Source organism: Papilio polytes, unplaced genomic scaffold (genome assembly GCF_000836215.1).
Source record: "Papilio polytes unplaced genomic scaffold, Ppol_1.0 DF824180.1, whole genome shotgun sequence".
Taxonomy (NCBI): domain Eukaryota; kingdom Metazoa; phylum Arthropoda; class Insecta; order Lepidoptera; family Papilionidae; genus Papilio; species Papilio polytes.
In genome coordinates, this window is record NW_013525024.1 from 147,809 (window position 1) to 167,518 (window position 19,710).

Below are 19,710 nucleotides of genomic sequence, written 5' to 3' on the forward strand. Positions count from 1 at the left end.
GTATCTCCGTGTCATCCAGCGCATGGAGACCGAACTATCAGCTGCAGAAAACGGTTAATTTCAAATTCAACGAAAAAGGCAGAGTATAGTGTTATATTACTATAAGGTTTTTATTAGCGTCGCGCCCCGATTACGCCCTGGTGGTAGATTATACAAATTTGAAGAAATTTTTAACACATGTATTCTGAAATATGCGGTTTATTAATGTCTACTAAACTTTACTTATATTAAATATAGCCTATTTTATTCAGTGATCATCTTTCTAATGGCGAAAGAATTTTATAATAGAAAGTAACCTATCTAATACAAACCAACAATCGAACAGGAACAAACATACTAATATTATAAATGCGAAAGTTTAGATTTATGGACGTGTGTTTGTTAGAGTTTGAAGTCTAAACTCCTGAATGGATTTAGATGAAATTTGATATAGATATAGAAGATAGTTTAGAAGAACGAATAGGCTACTCTTTTTTGTTATTTGTTAAATCCACGCCGACGGAGTCGCGGGCGAAAGCTAGTGTATAAACTAAACAATATGTCATCAAAAAATACTATAATAATATCTCTTTTACAGATATCAAAGTGCACGTAGAATATGAAAGCACACCAAACACATACAGAGTGAAAGTGGGCGAGGGCGAGTGGCGGCGGGCGCAGGCCGAGCTGCTCCCCTCCCACCTCGGGCTGCGGCTCCTCACCAAGGTGGATGACAAGACCAGCAATGTCGGCTTCCTCACATACGACCAGGAAGTCCATGTTTACGATGAGGTTAGTATTTATCTAATAAAGAATCCTGCACGCAGGATTATAACAAAACATAACATAAGTGTACAGTTGAAAAAGCGTTGTCTTCAGTAGTATGTATTTTAAGCAATTTTTAATATTAATTTTAACCTAAAAATGGTATACTAATAGGAACTATTACAATGTACTCAAATCAGACTAAATTTTCTAGGCTATTACTACTAACTTTGAATTTTTTTAAATAAGTGAAGCTGAAAGTTAAAAAACATCAAGGGACTAAAATATATTTTAACTAGTACAACGTAACTGAGAAAAAACTAACTTTAATAAATTGTTTATAATAATGTCATGCATCTGTTGGCTAATATATCGGTTTTGTGTATACTTTTTTTTCCATTTTCCTGAGTAATTGTGATTATATTAGCTATTGTATACACTTATATCAATAAATAAGTAAAGGCCTAATTTGAGTCCCTTTCTCTTTACCACCCTTATCTTATAAGACATGATGGGAAGGGGAAATGGATTTGACGGTGGAGGAGATGCATAGGAAGGGGAAGTGAGGTGTCCTCTTTACGTGCGTCTTCTCCGTCGTCGGATAAGGGTAGGCAAAGCATCTATGGGCAGCGGTCGCTTCGCCATTTTGGCGGACTCAGGTGGCCGGTTGCTCGTTTGCCACCTCATGCTATAAAAAAAATTTAAAATGAAAAAAAGTACCATTTGTACTCTTCTCTATCATAAATCATATTGAATGTTCCAGAATGGTCAAACAGTAGTACAAATACCTCATGCTAAGTACCAGTCAGCGGGCGGCGAGGCGGCGGCCGCCGCGCACAGCGCCGCCTCGCCCACGCCCGGCGTGCTGGAGAGGATTCTCGTCAATAAGGGAGATAAGGTAAAAACTACCCTATGATTATAAACACAACATTTAAAAAAAATCAATTTCATATAAATCTGAAACCTCCCCTCTCACACTCTTAAAAAAGGGGATCTTTTAAAATTTTGTCTTCAAAATCAAGAAAAGATCTAAGATTCATGGCCTCTCCCACCAAATTGTATTGTCTGATAACAATCCAACGTGTAAAATATGTGATGGAAATATCGGATTTTGGTATTCTGACAGTGACGGCATTTTAAGCTATCTGAGCCTTATCAGCCAGTGGTGGGGCAGGCCCTTAAAGTGATTTTTAACTCTTGATTAAGATATATTTTTATAGTGATAAAGTATACATAAAAGTTTTGTCCAATTTGGCGTCATATTGCCTATGACTGTTATAATGTTTATATCTTTTTATTTTACTCGTCAAAACAGAACTGCTATTGTGTCTATTTAGGTACTGAATTTTATATCAGTGTTTGATAAATTCTAGTCAATTAAGTAAATATAATAGTATAAATTAATAAATCTCTTTTAAAATAAACTAGACTTATGAACAAAAAAATGTAAAAGCGACGCAGTACATTGATTTAAGATCGTTAAAGTAATTGTTTCATAAGTTGGTAATTGGAGCAGGTTTAATTGGCGAGATTGCCATCAAGTAATTAATGTCGGTGCTAATGTGTCTTGTCGATCACCGCTAAATGTTACTGTAATTAGTAATTGACTCTCCTTTCTCCTGACGAGAATTTAAGGCAAATGTTTACTAAACTAAATAAATAAACCGGATCTTAGTATAATAGTTTATTATATTCAATTAAAATTTTATACTTTATATAAGTTCTAGTCTTTAGTTCGTTGTAATGCAAACAAGGACATTGGAGACTTACTATTAAATGTAACAATTAAATATTTGTTGGTATTCATTTATCTAAGTTCTTATTGTCCAAAGATATTTAAAAAAATATATACAGTAGGCATAGTTAACAGTTCTGATATAGTACATTTCAGAGAAAGTACCGGTGAAGAATGTTTGTTTATTATGCCTTGTCTATATACTTCCCTAATGTCTTTAATATTGTCATGTTTTCAAGTAAAATTCTTCATAATTTAATATTGATGTAGGTAGTGAAAGGCCAGCCGCTGTTCGTGGTGATAGCAATGAAGATGGAATACGTAGTGCGGTCTCCTCGGGACGGCGTGGTGGCCTCCCTCGCGGCGGTGAAGCAAGGCGACGCTGTCGGCAAGGGGGCTCAAATTGTTGTACTCGAAAACGAAAGCTAAATGCTTTTGAATAAAGGTCATCGCTCAGTTAACATGTCTCGTTAGAACAATATTTGTTTATCGGTGCAATATATCAATCTATTGTCTTGATACAGTAAAATATAATTGTTTGAGATATAAGTTCTATGTATAAACGTGTAAATTAAGATTAAGTGACAACTTCTTAAGACAGTAAAGTTATTCTCATTTTAATATCATCCTGTGAATCGTATTGTCCTGAAAAATACAATAATGTAAATGAAGCATTTATATAACTTGTTTTTTACTAATGTATATGATTATTGATTACTTGTGTATATCCTGTAATATTAAGCGGATATATTTTTATAACTTTTTTTTACTAAATGTACGTGTATATGGTTAATCGTTCAATTTTTCAATTTAATAGTGAATATTATAAAAATGCATAAGCCAAGAAAATTGCAGGCCTGAGTTACTTCAATTGACTTCTATACACAACTTAGCAATATGATCAAAGAAATTGGTTCCATATTTTTCTGCCATGTTGTCAGGCTACAAGTATTTTTATTACTTCTTCCAATTGTACTTATATTATTAAACTTCGCATATTGGGCAATGTCATAATTTAAGGAATAAATAAATTGTATGTTTTTATACAAATTCGTTCTACTCATTTTGTCAATGTGTTAGTATCCTGTACCTTTCACTTGAAAGTAATTTGATCATTGAATTTCATAATGTTCATTGTATTGAGTAAGTTACATTAATATGCGAATAATATTTTCATCAGTCTGTATATCGGGGGCGTAGCTCAGATGGTAGAGCGCTCGCTTAGCATGCGAGAGGTACCGGGATCGATACCCGGCGCCTCCAACCAATGTTTTTGTAATTTTTTTTTCCCTCATTTTTAAAGAGGGTGTTGAAACATAAGAGGAAATTTTCAAAAGTTTTTATTGATTTTTATATTAGTTTGAATAATGGTTTTGATTATTTGAAATTATATTAATTAAATTTTTTCACGAATAAAATAAACTAAATATTTATTATATATGTTGTTTAGGTCAAATGTATATTTTTAAAAATAAATATAAATATTATCTAAGAAATGATAAAATGCATAGTAAATGTCACATCATTTGTATATCACCTGAACTATCGCGGTCTGTAATATCACTTGTGGTTAAAACAAGATATGGTTACAGTAACTAATTGTCATTTTTAAAATTAGTAAACAATTTCATAGATATTCAATTAATATTTTTGCCTTATTTATTTCATACTATCTTAAACCTTTACACGATAACTCAATAAATTAGGAATAATAAACATAATTTTCACATACTAGTATCATCTAGTACATAGAAGCTGATTTAATTTCTTTTAGAATGTAAAAATAATATTAAAACGGTAAATTAATGAATGTAATACCTGCTACTTAAGATATAAATTATCATATCGTATACTTTATCTTATTTAAAAGTGACTTTGAAAGCTATGACCGAAGTGTCGTTTATACAAAAGAGATATTATCATATAAATAATAAATCGGAATATGTTAAGTAAACGAAATTTACTCAAGGCTAGAAAGACTTGTTGCAAGTTCATAATTTCTTTCTTTGTATAAAAAGTAGTATGTGTAAATTAAAAAAAAAGAATTAATATTTGCTCTCTGAGCTAGCAACAATATGTGTATTTAGTTAGTAGTAATGCGACTTCTTAATTATATGCATACTCATATCGATAATGAAGCCATTGTGTACGTCTTTGTGACGTCATTGAGACATGTTAAGGCATCTCAGAACATCGTTTTCCTTTTGTATAAGAAAATGTTATTGAACTCGATGTAACATGCAAAATACTATCGTAACTTATAACTGAAGTAAATAATTCATTATGTAATCGAATTGTTTTATCAAACGTACAAATTGTTTGAGATAAATATCAAGAGGTTGATAAATCTTTCTGATCTTAGTGTTGCTATGTTGAAATAACAAACTCTTATTCCCGTAATAAAGTGAATTTATTATAGGTTGAATCTGTTTAACTGATAGATGGCACTTGGTGATTTCCAAGGTCCAATTTAAATAACCAAGCATTCGGGTATACACGAGAGTTCATTGACATACAAATCTACAGTAAAATAACATTTTTACAATCCCATTACGTCATGTTGATTAATTGTTGTTTTAAATTTTTAACCTGTGGACGTTGGCCAAATTCTATTCTTGAACAAGTGATGTGACAAAAGAAAAACGAAGAAAACATTGTTGCGTAGTAGTAAAGAAAACATTTCGTTAAAACTATTTGGTACCCGCGATCATCCGCTTGGAAGATGAATTTTACAATTAATCATTATTACAGGGTTTTAACATTACCGGCACCGTGGTCGAGATGCCTAGCAATATAAACCCATACACCGGTAAATGCATTATCCCATCCACTCCGTTACCAGGGTTGTTGTCAGTACATTTAAATATATGTTGAGGGTAGATAATAAGTTAATAAGCTTGTCGTTTTATTACGTATACGTAGGATTACAAGATATAGTTATCTTTCTTATAAATTAGTTAAAAGACATTTAAATTAAATCGAAAAATAAAGTGTTAAAAGTCAAGAAGTAAAAAGTTAGAACATTGTTGTGATAAACATGAAGATGGAAGCCGTCCTGCTGCCGCCGCCATTTTATTTTAATAATCTAGATAAGGTATTTACGCGAAATTTCTGTAAAGACTGGGAAAAATGAAAAGGGCGTTTACTATTGACTATGAATCATGTAAGTAATTTTTACATTTTGTAAGAGAAAGATGTCGCGGAGTATTCATACAATTTAATCAATACTACATTAACCGAATTAACATTACAAAAAACTTCTGTTTATCAAAATTACAAGCTAGAAACATAATCTATGACTTCTTTTCTTCGATATGACATATGTAACATTGTTATGGGTTATCATACTCAGGAAAAACCATTGACAGAAGGCGATAAGTCCGTGAGTAGTTCCGGTGTCTCCAGATTTGGTAGCGGACAAACCCAACCACAAGGCTCTTGTACATTCTTTAATTTATCTGTATTTGCTTATATGTGCAATTAGATTGTAGAGAAAATAGAAGAAAAGCTGTAGGTTTGTTTATTCAATATTTATACATTGTTATAATTTAATAACAAAAAATGTTAGTTACTTATGCTTAAGTTTACTGTTTTAATAATCAATGAAAACTTACAACACATTCAATTTATGTTTAATAAAGAGCATACAGATTAACGAATCAAAATAACTAAATTAAGAGAAGCAAACCGGTTGCACTACAGGCATATGTGGTTACTGGTTGAACATGCGTTAAATGCCTAACTATCAAGTTACAAGTTTCTATTACACCAAGAACACTTGACTTCCTTTACCTGTTTTAAGTAATTCAATTGGTACGGAAGACTACTAACATTATACTTCTCAGTTCTACTTTTAAAAATTGATCCAACTTTTAATAAACAAGTATAATAAAAATAACCATCGTGGTCTCTTCCCGAAGGGTCGGCACAGAACGTAAAACTCTCCCATATGTTCTCAGACATCTTTAACACACCTCACGCACAATCTGTTCGTACCGAAATTAGAAATACGTGAGGGTGAAGGGTTAAATGACGACGTTGAGGGTAAAACGAGTTGTAAGGCAGTCATTCTTCCCGAGTCCAAAACCCTTGAGTTAAAAAAATACTTTTAGGAGAACACCGAAAGCAATATTTTCAACTAGGTCTTAAACTTCAGGGAAGGCCAAAAAACGCAAGTTTTAAAAATACAAAAAGTTTTAAATCACGATCTTCCTCCTCATCCTGCTCCCATAGGGTTCGCTCGACAGGTTTTTACATAACTATCACACGTCATCTCAGTCATCACTTCCTTCTTGATCATGTCACCATTCACGCAATCCATCTATCTCTTTCTAAAATTTCAAATAATTGAAAACTTCAAAATAGTATTTAAAACTCGCATTATAAACCTTTGCAAAATTTACCCGCGGGTGCTTAGTATCAAACAATTCACATTTATTATAACTGGAAGGCTTCGTTACCTGCGGAGGCTCGTCCGCCCCTCGCTATACTGGTTTGTTGACGTTTTTTGTTAACATTCCAACAACAGCTGATCGGTACAACAAACCAGCCCATGTGTTCATCTCCACGCCGCCCCATTGGCTCCCCACAACCCCTATTTACGTAGTGCATTAAACTCGACTCCCTGTATGCTGAGATTCTGAGACCTTTCAAGTGGAAATAAAACTGTACTATTCAAGTTGTTATTAGATTAGAAAATTCTTTCATCTTTCATTTCTTCTGTAGAATCATTTAAGTACAATTAAGTTAATGTTTTTTTTGATCTTTTGTTTTATTTTCATTCATTTGGCGCAACTTAAACGCAAAGCATTTATTTATATTTGGTCCGGATTGATTTTATTTTAAAGGTTAAGAGGTTATTTCTAATGCTTAAATAATATAACAAGGAAATAACATTTAATTGTGCAGGAATCGATAATTTAAAATCAAGGAAACGACGTTTGATTAAATCACTTCAAAAATGTAAAACAACTCTCATTTATGTTTACAATAATTTGGTCGTTAAACTAATCACCTCATTAATTAATATTGAAAAGACTGGTTGCAATTAATTCTAGTAATTTGAGTATTTTTGGTAACCTTTAAATGGTCAGCTTACTTTAACATTCCATTCCCTGTCCCTGGTATTTGTTACATTACGTTAAAACATTATGAGTTATTACAGATGTTTATAATTGTGATTACCTTAAAAAGCTGCACTAAACAGAAATATGAGATAGTGTTTTTTTTTAGAATTTATGCAATCTTTTAGACTTTATGATATGCAAGTTGGAGTTCTCTTGCGACTTGGGCAAGAATAATCAATGCACATTAACTACACAGGGCCAAAGTTAAACATACGAGTATACATACCTACTTCTCTTTTTGTCAGACCATATACTTGGCAAAAAGAAAAAAACAGACGAGAAACCAACCAGTAACTTTTAAGAATTTCAGTCTGTGCGAGTCCAAAGATCTTGGTTCCTTGCATGAAAAGGGTTAATAAAATAAATTAAAACATAATGTAACAAGCATAATGGCTGCCATATTGTCAACGTATAAATAAAAAAAACTAAAAAACGATTACGTTCAAAGAACAAGGAGTGAAACGTGCCTTGAATATTTTTATTGCCGTTATAGAACGTGATTGTTTCACGGACGTGATCTTTCTTATAAATATCGATATTTTGAAATGTAAACAGAAGAAACGACCTCAAGTTATGAAAGATTTTATTGGCTTATCACTACTACAAATACTATCGCATTGAACTATACAGAATTAACATGTCTAAGTAATATCTCTTTCATTATTATTCTTGTATTTGTTGCTATATTAAAAACTATTTTAATTTCCGAGAGCTTAACTGGAAAACATGTCAAAATCACAGAAAATGTTCAATTTAATAACTTTCGTTTTATATTTATGTAACAAGTTCTACGCTCATTGTTACAGATAAAAGCTAACAAATGCAACTATGTCTAAGTAATCCTTAGAAGTACAGATTAACTAATGAATTATAAATATGAAATCCTGTTCAAATTAGCTTGTTTCAAGTTAGGCTTACAATGTAACTCATTAAAAAAAAAATCTATTATCACTATCGGAATGTTTCAATTGCACGTGTACGTGCTTATTTTATATTTAATACGTGCATTTATATTGAAAATCGGACAATATGTAAAGCTAATGAAATATGTACTACATATAACATTGTAATAGGCTTACACGCTTACATTTGGTTATCTTTGTCACGATTTTTACAATATCGTATTGCATTATAGTATACATTCTGGTTGCATTGGTTAATACCAAGGTAACAATATGTTGCTAAGATTCTAAAGTCCTGTCCCACCAAATTGTAAATCGTCTGATAACAATCGAACGTGTAAAATATGTGATGGTAATATCGGATTTTGTTCCCTTATCTGGCAGTAACGTCATTTTTAAGCTATTTAAGATAGATGCTCACTATCAGCCAGTGGTGGGACAGGCCCTAAATTTATTAGCGTTACAATGGTAGAGTTCAACCTTGTCCTTGCACATTTTAGTTAAAAAAAATAAGCAAGGAACCCATGGTGGATATATAAACTAGCTTTGAAATTAAATCAATAATGTTCTATAATTGTGTAGTTGCAAGCAGTCTTACTTTGATTCGTTAGCAAATCAAGTTGTTAAAATACAATTAACAATGTGTTGCATTTAAATCGCAGTTGCACTGATTGCCTTTTCGTGATTTTAATAAAATTATATTTAAAACTGTCAAGCACTGGTAAAAAATGTTAGTTGACAACTTTAGTGGCGTTCTAAGGCGTTGGCGTTATAATAAAACATTTTGTACTTTTGAAAGGTTTTTTCTCTTTGACTTTTAATGAAAAGGTCATTTAAAGACTTGCTACGCAATTTTGCATTGAACATTATTCGATTCTTCAATCATAACTCAAATAGTTATGATTGAAGAATCAAATAATGAACGAGTTGAACTTCGGTTAATTTTATTATTTAACTGCAACAGGTGCAGTTTCAAAGTTATCTTCTTACGCGTAAATTGGACATAAATTGTAAGTTTTGAACACAATTTGTAATTGTTAATTTAAACGAAAATTTCGTAGAGCCAAGTTGTAAGCAAACGCTTGTCGCAGCACGAACACAAGGTATTGTGTGAGCATATATCAATTATATAGTTTTTCCTACGTATTATATGGTCGGATAGTATGTTTACAGATTAGGAATCATCAGAATATTTATATGCAGACATCAGTGCAATTGTGTTTCAGTCTTCAACAAAGTTACAAACAGATGGAATAAATGTGCAGTATCTATGATTATCGTAAATATTTGAAAGTTTTGTGTCATCTTTGTTGGTCAGTAAATACGACTCATGTACATTTATGCTTACAATTTGTGATACTTTAGATTATTATTGAATTGGATATGGATTCGTGAAATTGGAAGAAATGAAAATTTTCAATCGTTCGACCTAATTATTCAATAGGTATGTGCGTAAGTGTAACGAGGTCACGTTAATAGTGTTGCATAAGTGGGGTGCATCTGCTTGACATTTGAATCGACCCCGAATCCGAATAGAAACTGTGTCATGAATTAGCCGGCGACCGGCGAGCGAGCACCGGCCGGCCGGCGGCATCGGGCGGCGAGAGCAGCGGTGCGTTGTGCAACGCCTTCAGCGCCGCGCCGCGTCAGCACTCCGTTCCACCTCCACTTTGCGTTCCACGTGCGAGCCGGCGCGCCCCGATGCCGGCCGTGAGCGCCCTCACCGCTCTCCGCTGGCCCTCGCGCCGACCCGGCCCGAACTGCCGTACCTCTCCGTCGGCCGGCGAACGCCGCTCCCTCTCGCACTCCCACCGGCCGCCGATCTCATCTACTCCCTCGAAACAGCTGAGTATCAAAACAAAGAAACGAGACGGACGGTCGGCGCTCCTGCTCGCCGGCCGGCCGGTGTCGCGACTCGCGCCGCACGCACGCCAGTTCTCGTCTGAACCGTGTCTATTGAGGTCGTTCGTTGCGAGCTAGCGCGTAAAGTTTGTTGTCGCGAAAGGATTTCCCTTTGTCCCGATCTTCGAGGACTTCGCCTTCGTATTATGTTTCCGCGCGAGAGCCGCGATCAGCCTCGGCCCACTGAAGAGCCGAACCTCATCCGGCGTACAGAATTGCGTAGGAATTCTAGCGATTTTCCAAAATTCTGTTACGGATACCCCACGAAACGCGTTCGCCGGGCGCTTTGAATTTTCTGTGTGAACTCGTGAAAGATACTAGTGTGGACGAGAGGACCCCTTTTAGTGCGTATAGTGAAGTCGCGCCGAGCCAACAGGACCGGCAGCGCCATGTCGACCGGCAAGCGACTCGCGAAGCGCTCCATCATCGGGACGCGCGTCGCCGCGCTCGCTGAGGATGGACTGTACTACTCTGGTATGATTCAGGCGGTGAAGACGCCGGCGCCGTTTCCGGAGAACAACAACTGCATAAACTTGACGCCGAACACTCGGTACACTGTGCGCTTCGACGGCGGGAAGATGAGCCGCGAGTACCGCGATGCTGAGCTGATCGGGCCCGGCTTCCGCGGGCTGGTGGGCGTGCGCCTGCAGCCCGGCCAGCGCGTCTTCCTCACACACAATGGCCGCGAGGTGCGCGCCGATGTCCTCCGCCACGACTACCAGACCGACGAGCTGCGCGTCCAGGTCCACTCACCCACAGCTGAGGTCAGTACAAATATTACTGTTTATTATATTAAAAGTAAAATAAGAGGAAACTTTAACTTATATCTAATAATAACTTTGAATGAGTTATAAATATCTTGCTTGAACGCAACTTTTGAAAAACTTATCAAGTAGTATCAGTCGATATGGTGATTAATTGTCATTGGCACCGATGTTGACATTGGACAAACTTTGCATGAAGACAAAGGCTGGTCGTGTGGGGTGAGCTGGCGACCCGGCATGGCACCGCGCACGTGCAGCACGACGCGGAGCCGCACGCGGCGCGCACTGCGTTGCGCGACTATCGCATGATACCTTATCGCCCTTTGTTATTTGATTGTTCTACGCTTATTCAAGCAAAATGTTTGTAATATAAATTGCCAAGAGATCCACATCCTATCTATCACGTGGGTACGTTATGATTTCTTATTTCCCGTGTTATGGTGTCAATTTTCCAAGTTAGGTTTATCCCATGCTGTAGTACAACAAGGAAGAAGACCGGATCAAAGAGCGTTCGTCACTGGGTAAATAACATGTTTTGTTTATGTGGTTTACGTAAGCGCCGGCGAAGCACACTTGTTTACCGGCATATAGCTAACCGCAGTGTCACGACAACTATGCACGACGTCACCGATACACGAGTATTTTCGAATTAACACCGTGTCGCACGTGAACGTTTATCGACTGTTAGGCGTCATTCATAAAATAAGTATTCGATTAGATAGTTTAATAATAAGACACGATTACATTAATGAGTAGCCACCAATAACCAAAGGGCAACACGTAAAATTGATTTAAAAACAACCCTACAGATGTTAACATTGGAGATGTTTATTCATTCTCACGGTTTTCTCACAGTCTTTGTTTCTACGTACGTGAAAGATTGAGCAAAGGCCAAGCCTACGTGTAGGGAAAGAGTCGCACGCGCATCGTCCTCCATGGCCGTTACCCGTCGCCCGCCGGCCGTGCCTCGTACGCGAGTAGATACGTGCGCTTGAAATTCGGTCACGCCGACACCGTTACCACAAACAACTGTACATAATTGGATTAAGATTTTCCCCTGCGCTTACGCATGTCGACTTGGAACACTTTACACAGACAGAATTCTTTGTCATATTCCATAAAATGTACATATGTAATCGTATAAGTCATTAAATTAATTAAGTCATTTCTAAACACGATAAATTTGATCAAAAGTCTTTACAGTTGCGGTCAAAAATATTTTAGGCGACTCTACATACCAGATTTTAATTTTTTTTAAGTTGCATTCACAACGGTGTTAGTAAGCTCTTAGTTCCGGTCGCCGTGTTACCGGTTACAACAAGGTCGATTAGGGCAACTTACTGAGGTTAATTTTAATCAGTTGTCATCCGGTATTATTTTGTAGGAAACCCAAATGTTTGCTTCATTGAAAAGTTTTGAAATATATAATAATATATAATATACAATTAAAATCATTAATAAAACCATTTAGGACATCAGATACCAAAAGTTAACTCTTTTCACACTTTTATACTAAGATCTGTAAATGAGGTTAAGGAATTTTAACTAAAGTTTCCGTTACCTCAGTTAATACATAAGAAAGACTCAGATTCCGACATTTTACGAACAGAAATCTCAAACTGAAATAGAAACAAGTATACCGTCATCGTTTAAAGCTATTTTTAAAATCTTACGTTAAAACATTATTGTTTTACAAAAGCCGGCCGGCGCGGCGCAGCGCGGCGCGGCGTGGCGGCGCGCGACCACAACCTTATCACGCCAAATAATACAATACAAATTACTGTTTTAGTGATAACAGATAAATGTCATTAGAAATCGATCATAAGACTTCGAGCCCCTTCGCCATATCGCCCGGCACTTTCGATTATGTGATAACATTCCGCTTGACCGTGACATGGTTTAAAAAAATTATAATAAAAATGAAAATTAAACGTTATCTGATTGAAACTAACGAGCTCTAGGTCGTAAAAATATGTTTGTTTTACGATGATAACGAATCTATTCATAATCACTATGTTAAATATAAAGCTTTATATCAAATCGAAAGAATATCTTTTCATTTATGATGTAATAAAAACTTAAAACTCTCTTTTATAAACATAATATTGTTAGAAAGTCATATCCTATCCCTGATGAAACGTTCGGTAGCGTTGCATTCGATTCGGAAGTCGGCCTCGCGTGCGTAGGCATCACACACTGTGATCCGTGACGTCACGACGAGGCCCGCGCTCACACGGTGACGCCAACACGATCTCTCATTCATGGCCGAATTGCAACTCCGTTGATACAAACTTGAATTGTCACGTAATAATTATCACAAATATTTAGTTGCTAAATGAAGACATTTAAATATAATCGTATTTTGTTTACTATCCTGGCATACGTATTACTGTTTAAAAAATCGTAAAGGTCAATGCGCACATTGTTTACATTAATAGCGCTTGTGTCAGATAACCGGCGACACAGATAGGCAATAGTTTACGTCACAGCCCGCCGCGGCGCTAGTCGCGCGCCTCTCGTCACTTGCATCAAAACAACTTAATAAGATAACATAATATCACTGTTTACATCCCGACAAAGTGCGCATTATTGTTCCTGTTGTAATGTGTTTTCATAATTATTGCATATAGATATACTGCGCAGCGATTTTAATTTTCCTCTATTGCACAGCAAAAGCAAAATGTCTCCAATTATGAAACTTTTGTGTCAAGGAAATATGCGGTGCTAAAATATTGTATCATTTGACCAAAACGATAAATAACATTATGATAGCGGTCAAGCATTAAGAAAAGAAAAAGTTTTACAAATGTAGCGATCATAAACATAAATAGTTTTTCAAGCTCAAAGCAGTAATCATGGCGTATAGTCGGTAAATGGAATTGCATATAGGAAATTACGTCGGCCCCGGCCTTTTTGCGAGAAAATAATTATCAGTGGTGACGCGGTATTCCCCGGCGAGTGAGGCGAGCGGCGTCACACGTAATTGCACTGTGCTACGAGTGACGGCAAAGCACTCGCTACGCGGAATCGCCTCAATCGAAACTGATTGGCCACGCCTGACTCACACCGACCGAACTCGCTCTACGTTCTTTTTACGACCAAAACAAAGTTTATAGCCTACGTTAGATCAGCACACTATTTAAATACAACCAGCTTCTACTATTACGTATTTTGAATCGACTTTTTTATTCGGTAATATACCTAATAATAATAACTATGTATATACTGCTAGTGGCTTGCTTGCGCTTAATTTAACATTCTTTATGTCTTTGTAGCTATAGGGGTTTATGTGGAAGATTGCGTTTTCTTCGCATGAATAGATCGTCGACCATATATCAAGACGTTATCAAACACCTTAGTAAATTATTATATTTCTAAGCTGATTTATATGCATGGCTTTCGTTGCTTTCTCCTAAAATACGAAAATCAAGAGATTTTAAGCTATTTACTGTTGACAACTGCTAATTTTGCCTTATTGCATACAATAAAATTCGCTATATAACCACCGCATAGTACTCTGGCGTAACTTACAATTTGACTGTGTCAAACGCAATAAAAATACGTATCTAACAGTTAATTTAAAGCAAAAACCTAATTACTACGTTGCTTTCATCATTAAATTGATGACTAAAAGCGACTTGCGTTCATTATAGCGAGATAATGTGTCAGGGCAGAGAGATATAAAAATAAATAAAGAACTCTGCGACTGCGCGCTCGAGAAATAAGGACGCCGGCCGGTCCGGAACAGTGTAACGGTATATATTACAAAATCGCCTCAAGAATTATTTTCACGTGCGCGGCGCGGCGGGACCGTTAGCCCGCAGAGCCCATCAGCGAAGCTCACCGCCTCACCGCCTTACCGTCGCCTCGCCGCGCTAAGTAGAACAACCGCTAATGTCCAGATTGCCTCGCTTCCCAGAAACATTGCCGGCAGAAGCAGTCAATATCGTACACTGATGACCGTGCATTGAGGCAGGTCCATTATGCCAATATCAGTTTAATTTAAATCTCGTAATTGCATTTTGAATTAAAAATTGTCAAATGAAAATAAAGAATGATAGAATACATTTCAAATAGAGAGAATAATATAATTAATTTCGCTATACAAAGATTCAAAATATTTAATTGACATTTAAAGACGACACTTTGAATTAATGGATCAGTTATAGAAATAAAAAGTTTCGCTCGAATGATTTCAATGTTTTATTGACTACGCTTAAATTTAATATTAATAGAGATGTTTTGATTCATGAAATTGTAATTTCTTAACACCACCATGTTGCAGACAATTTTTACTATTATCTACTTTTTATTGGTGCTTAGAGATTACTCAGAACTGGACGCATTACACATTATTGTAATTTAACGTAGTCATAGAACCTATTGCTCGACGTTCGAAGTAGGCTATTTACGTTACGTAAACGTTGTGATTTCCCTGCATTTGCAACCGCGCCTTTCGTTCGCTGAGGTCGCAAGCGCGGGCGCGGCGCGGCGCGGACACGGCGCGGGCACGACGCGAGTGTGAAAGTGCCTCACTACGCGGCCATGTACCGTTTCAGATTCACTCACTCACTTTTACACAATACATTGTTCCGACCTTTACAACCTGACTTTGTTTTAGACATAACAAAGCTTAGCAGTCTCAAAGAATTTGAAATATTGAGTTTAGTTATTACGTAATTATAAAATACGTTTCATGGCCACTGAGCTTTGGCCACTCTTGCGTCAAGCAACTATTCCCTAAGATTATAAAAAGAAATGTAATAAATTTCTACATTTGTAACTAATTTTTCAAACTTACTGTCACCTACTTGTATTCAAGGTCGTTGTCTTCGAAATGTAATAAATCTAACGTGTGCTCAGAGCACGGAGTGTCGTGAACAATTGTAACTGATAATTACATTCTCTGTAATGAATATCGCATTTGTTACTTGACGGTGAAAGTATTTATGATTTAAAAGCGAATGTATGCGTTTTTTCCACTCCACTTACTTCGTATGGCTCTCTCTTAGTACATCTCTATTAGAATCTCTCAAAAATCATTGAATTGTAACGAGGTTTGAAAAACAGTAAACATAAGTGAAATTGTTGTGTTTTAGAATTGTTAAATCCGCGTAATGTAAGTATATCAACTTTAAATGACATTGATGCCATGAACGTTAAAGCTCATTGGAATGTAATTTACAAGTTTCCCCTTCGATAGTTTCAAGTCGTACGTGAGGTTTTTGTCGATGAGAACGTAAACGGAACAAGCGGCCGGGCCGGCAGCGGCTGGCGGCTTGCGGTTGGCGGCCGGTCAGACGAACCATGGGAAGAGAAATCGCTTGTTTACACTTAATACCGCCGTGTGCGCGTGTTGCCACGTTATAATTACCCACCTTAAGACAGTTCCGAGAGATCAATTGTTTACTTTTTGTCAATAATTGCAGCAGCCGAGAATTAAAAATCTACAGACGCGATTTGTAAGGAATGATGATAATAAAAGTTGCCCATAAAATAAGCTGTTATGAAGTTGATACAGTAATTACATTAACTGAAATTCGACCTGTAAATTGTTCATTTTGAATCGTTCTTTTGTCTGACCACCAAGCACTTTTTTACTGATCTAAAACATCTAACCGTACTAAGATTTGGTTATTAAACCTCGTCATAAAGAATCCACGTTTCTTTTACTCGTAATCATCGGTTGAAACTTTTAATCACCTTGTAACGCGTGTAGTTTTTTACATAGATTTCGTAATAGCCAAAGTTGCTGGTGGAGGTGCTCAATGACACAGTTTCTATATAAATCAAGGTTGATAAGATAAAACTATATAGTGGACGGTTTGCGTGTCAGTACGAGACGCCAACGGCTCTCAGCCGCGGCTCGCGACTCGAGATAACAACTGTTTGTAGAGCAAGAGCAACACAGGCGCAACCGGTGGATTATACTTAAGCAATTACTTTGATATAGCACGATTAAGCAACAGTTACCTTTAACTTTCTGATGCTCATAAACTTTCCTTTTTATTGCAGGTTTAAACCAACAATTTGGAACTCATTTTTTTCGAATGTTCAAGTTTTATTAATTTTTTACTTCAACTTTAATGCATTTTTTCGATAATTGATCATTTGCCCTTGTTAATAGAATACGAAATAAATTGTGTTTTGAAGCTAGGCGAGGCGTCCCCATTGTTGTACGAAATGCGGCTTGCTTAATTTATTCGACCCACATTCAGCACCGAAACGGCGAGATGATTGACCATTTTAATGATGTCAGACAACCGTTGCAAATTACAAACTTCACATCTACGTCATTTTGTACCGCGTTGCCGGCTCCTTATCTGCTCCTAGAATCACAAACGTGGTCTTAATTTAAATTAATACACAACTATTCTTAACGAAATGCAAAATCTATACTTAAACACCAAAGTTTATTATTTTTATCGAATTGTCCTCCAAGTCTGCGAAACGACAAGGCCAGCCCTTTGTGGGTGACCTGATTGCACTCACCTTGGAATAGTTTCATGAATTGTATACGTAGAGCACAGCTCTTTGAATATTTTGCGAGATGAGAGATAAAATAATTTATTGGGAAAACGTTTAGTTATAGGGTTAACGAAGATAAATAAAACAATGTAACCAGGTATTGTGAGTGTTTCATCCGGGCGTCTGGAACGAGCCGTGAATGCTGAGTCAGCGGCGCAAAATAACTGGTTTTCGGGTTCCGATTTAACAGTAACGCACCAGAACCGTTAGCACGTGGGCGGATGTCGCCATACCCGCTTACGAGTATTTCGGTAACCTCGCCGACTCGGATCGTGTGTAACTTCTTTTTAATTATCGACCTTGATCTTTCAAAAGTTGTTTTGAAGCCAAAATCTGTTGGAAACTAGCTTCGCAAACTGTTCCGACACTACAAATCTATAGTAATATCGTGTGTAACATTGAAAAACTATAACTAACTTTGAATAATGCGAAGATGTAAGTTATAACAACAAGGTGCGGTGGGAGGGTGCGGGCGGCGCAGGAGGGAGGCGCCCGCCGGCACGCTGACCCACTGACCCAGTATTTCTGATATTGAACCGGTGACGACGCATCGCCCGCATTCGAAACCCGGCCTCCACTTGCGTTTTCCTTTTTCGTGACATGAAAACATCGGCCCGACTCACCGATTCTGATTTTTCGCCGAACCAGCGAGTTAATGATTTTACACTTCGACCTTATATATTATACAATATTTGTGCTCGAGAACCGTAAATTGTTACTTTTTTTAGTATCTATTATATGTCCCAGTTCTACATAGTTTCCGATTCAAACATTTCATAATCATGTCATCATAAGTCTTCATTACAATATACTGAGGAACGACCTATTCATTCACTTTACGGCCTTGGCACATACTGAGAGATAGTAACAGTTTGCTAGGCACATAATGTAATATGTTAATCATAAATACACTTAGCAATGTCAATGCTAGTTGCGCGCTACTCATAAACACATCGTCGCCGGCAGGTCAACGAATAACGGTTCTATTCGCCATGCGTGTGTTATGTTCGCGCAGTGAACAGGTTCCCTATATCCGTTATCAGAGGGAGCGGGAGGGGCGCGGGCGCGGCGGGACAGTCCGTTTTTGGGTCAGGCTGGGTCGCGACGCCTGCGTGTTCGCCACCTCGCTGCCCGACCTCTCGATCGTATTTAACGCTATTTCGATATCCAAGAATAGAGAGGCGACCGCGCTCGTTGGCATCCCAAGGTGAAACGCTCACTTTTCTAAGCGTCGCACGTAAACGATGAGATTATGGCATCGACTCGAATCGCGTGTCGAAACAACGGCCACGTCCTTGCGCAGATTTCTCGTTTAATTGCGTAACGCACTATGCGAGATTTGATGAAAGTCGAGAGCGGCACGGCGGGCGGCGGGGCGCGACGCCCCCACCGCTGCAGGGCGGCAAACGCTTCCTGTGACGTCATAGCTATGTCGCGCTCACAAGCGGCGACGCGACGCTCCCGCCAGCGATCCATGACGTCGATTCTGAAATTGCCATTCCTCTACATTATGACGTCATTTCGATCGGTTCTCGGCGTTCGGCGTCGTAGCGTCAACGGAGCCTAACAAGCGTGATAAATAAATCGTTCGCGGCCCAGTCTTGCATCACCATCGACTTCGCTGCGCAACGATCACTTCCTTACAGCGACAGCCGTACGACCTACATACACTAATTATTTTATTGTGCCACGAAATATATAACGGTATTTAGTGAATTATCTTTTATTTTAGTTATTTTAAATATAATTGTGATTATCTTTGGATTATCACCACTTCTCGTCAGGTGGGATCGTGGTCAAGCGCTGGTTTATTCATCATAAATCATAGGTATGCTCGATGCGTGTTGTATCGTATGCAATCGATTTGCAAAAAGTTTAATAGGGCGAACACTGGCCGCACCGAGGATCGCGACCCGGTCGCTCTGTGTCAACGCCAAGTCGCCAAGTGGGCCCGTACAATATCTACTGATCTAGTTCTAGAGACCTACATCCTAAGTTCATTACCTAAC

At 37.4% G+C, this 19,710-nt stretch overlaps 2 protein-coding genes and 1 non-coding gene across 3 annotated transcripts in view; all 3 read left to right on the forward strand.

The window, feature by feature from the left end:
- The window catches only part of LOC106110964 (methylcrotonoyl-CoA carboxylase subunit alpha, mitochondrial), a 10,105-nt gene extending 6,576 nt beyond the window's left edge, over nt 1-3,529 (forward strand). Inside the window, exons 13-15 of the mRNA XM_013292933.1 lie at nt 578-771; nt 1,508-1,642; nt 2,750-3,529. Coding sequence (XP_013148387.1) covers nt 578-771; nt 1,508-1,642; nt 2,750-2,908 — 488 coding nt within the window. The 3' untranslated portion in view covers nt 2,909-3,529. The remainder of the gene's footprint in view (nt 1-577; nt 772-1,507; nt 1,643-2,749) is intronic.
- A 140-nt stretch (nt 3,530-3,669) lies between these two features.
- Trnaa-agc lies at nt 3,670-3,742 on the forward strand. Its single transcript has one exon. It is a non-coding gene; the product is annotated as a tRNA-Ala (tRNA).
- A 5,912-nt stretch (nt 3,743-9,654) lies between these two features.
- The window catches only part of LOC106111174 (zinc finger protein 704), a 49,308-nt gene continuing 39,252 nt past the window's right edge, over nt 9,655-19,710 (forward strand). Inside the window, exon 1 of the mRNA XM_013293188.1 lies at nt 9,655-11,173. Coding sequence (XP_013148642.1) covers nt 10,799-11,173 — 375 coding nt within the window. The 5' untranslated portion in view covers nt 9,655-10,798. The remainder of the gene's footprint in view (nt 11,174-19,710) is intronic.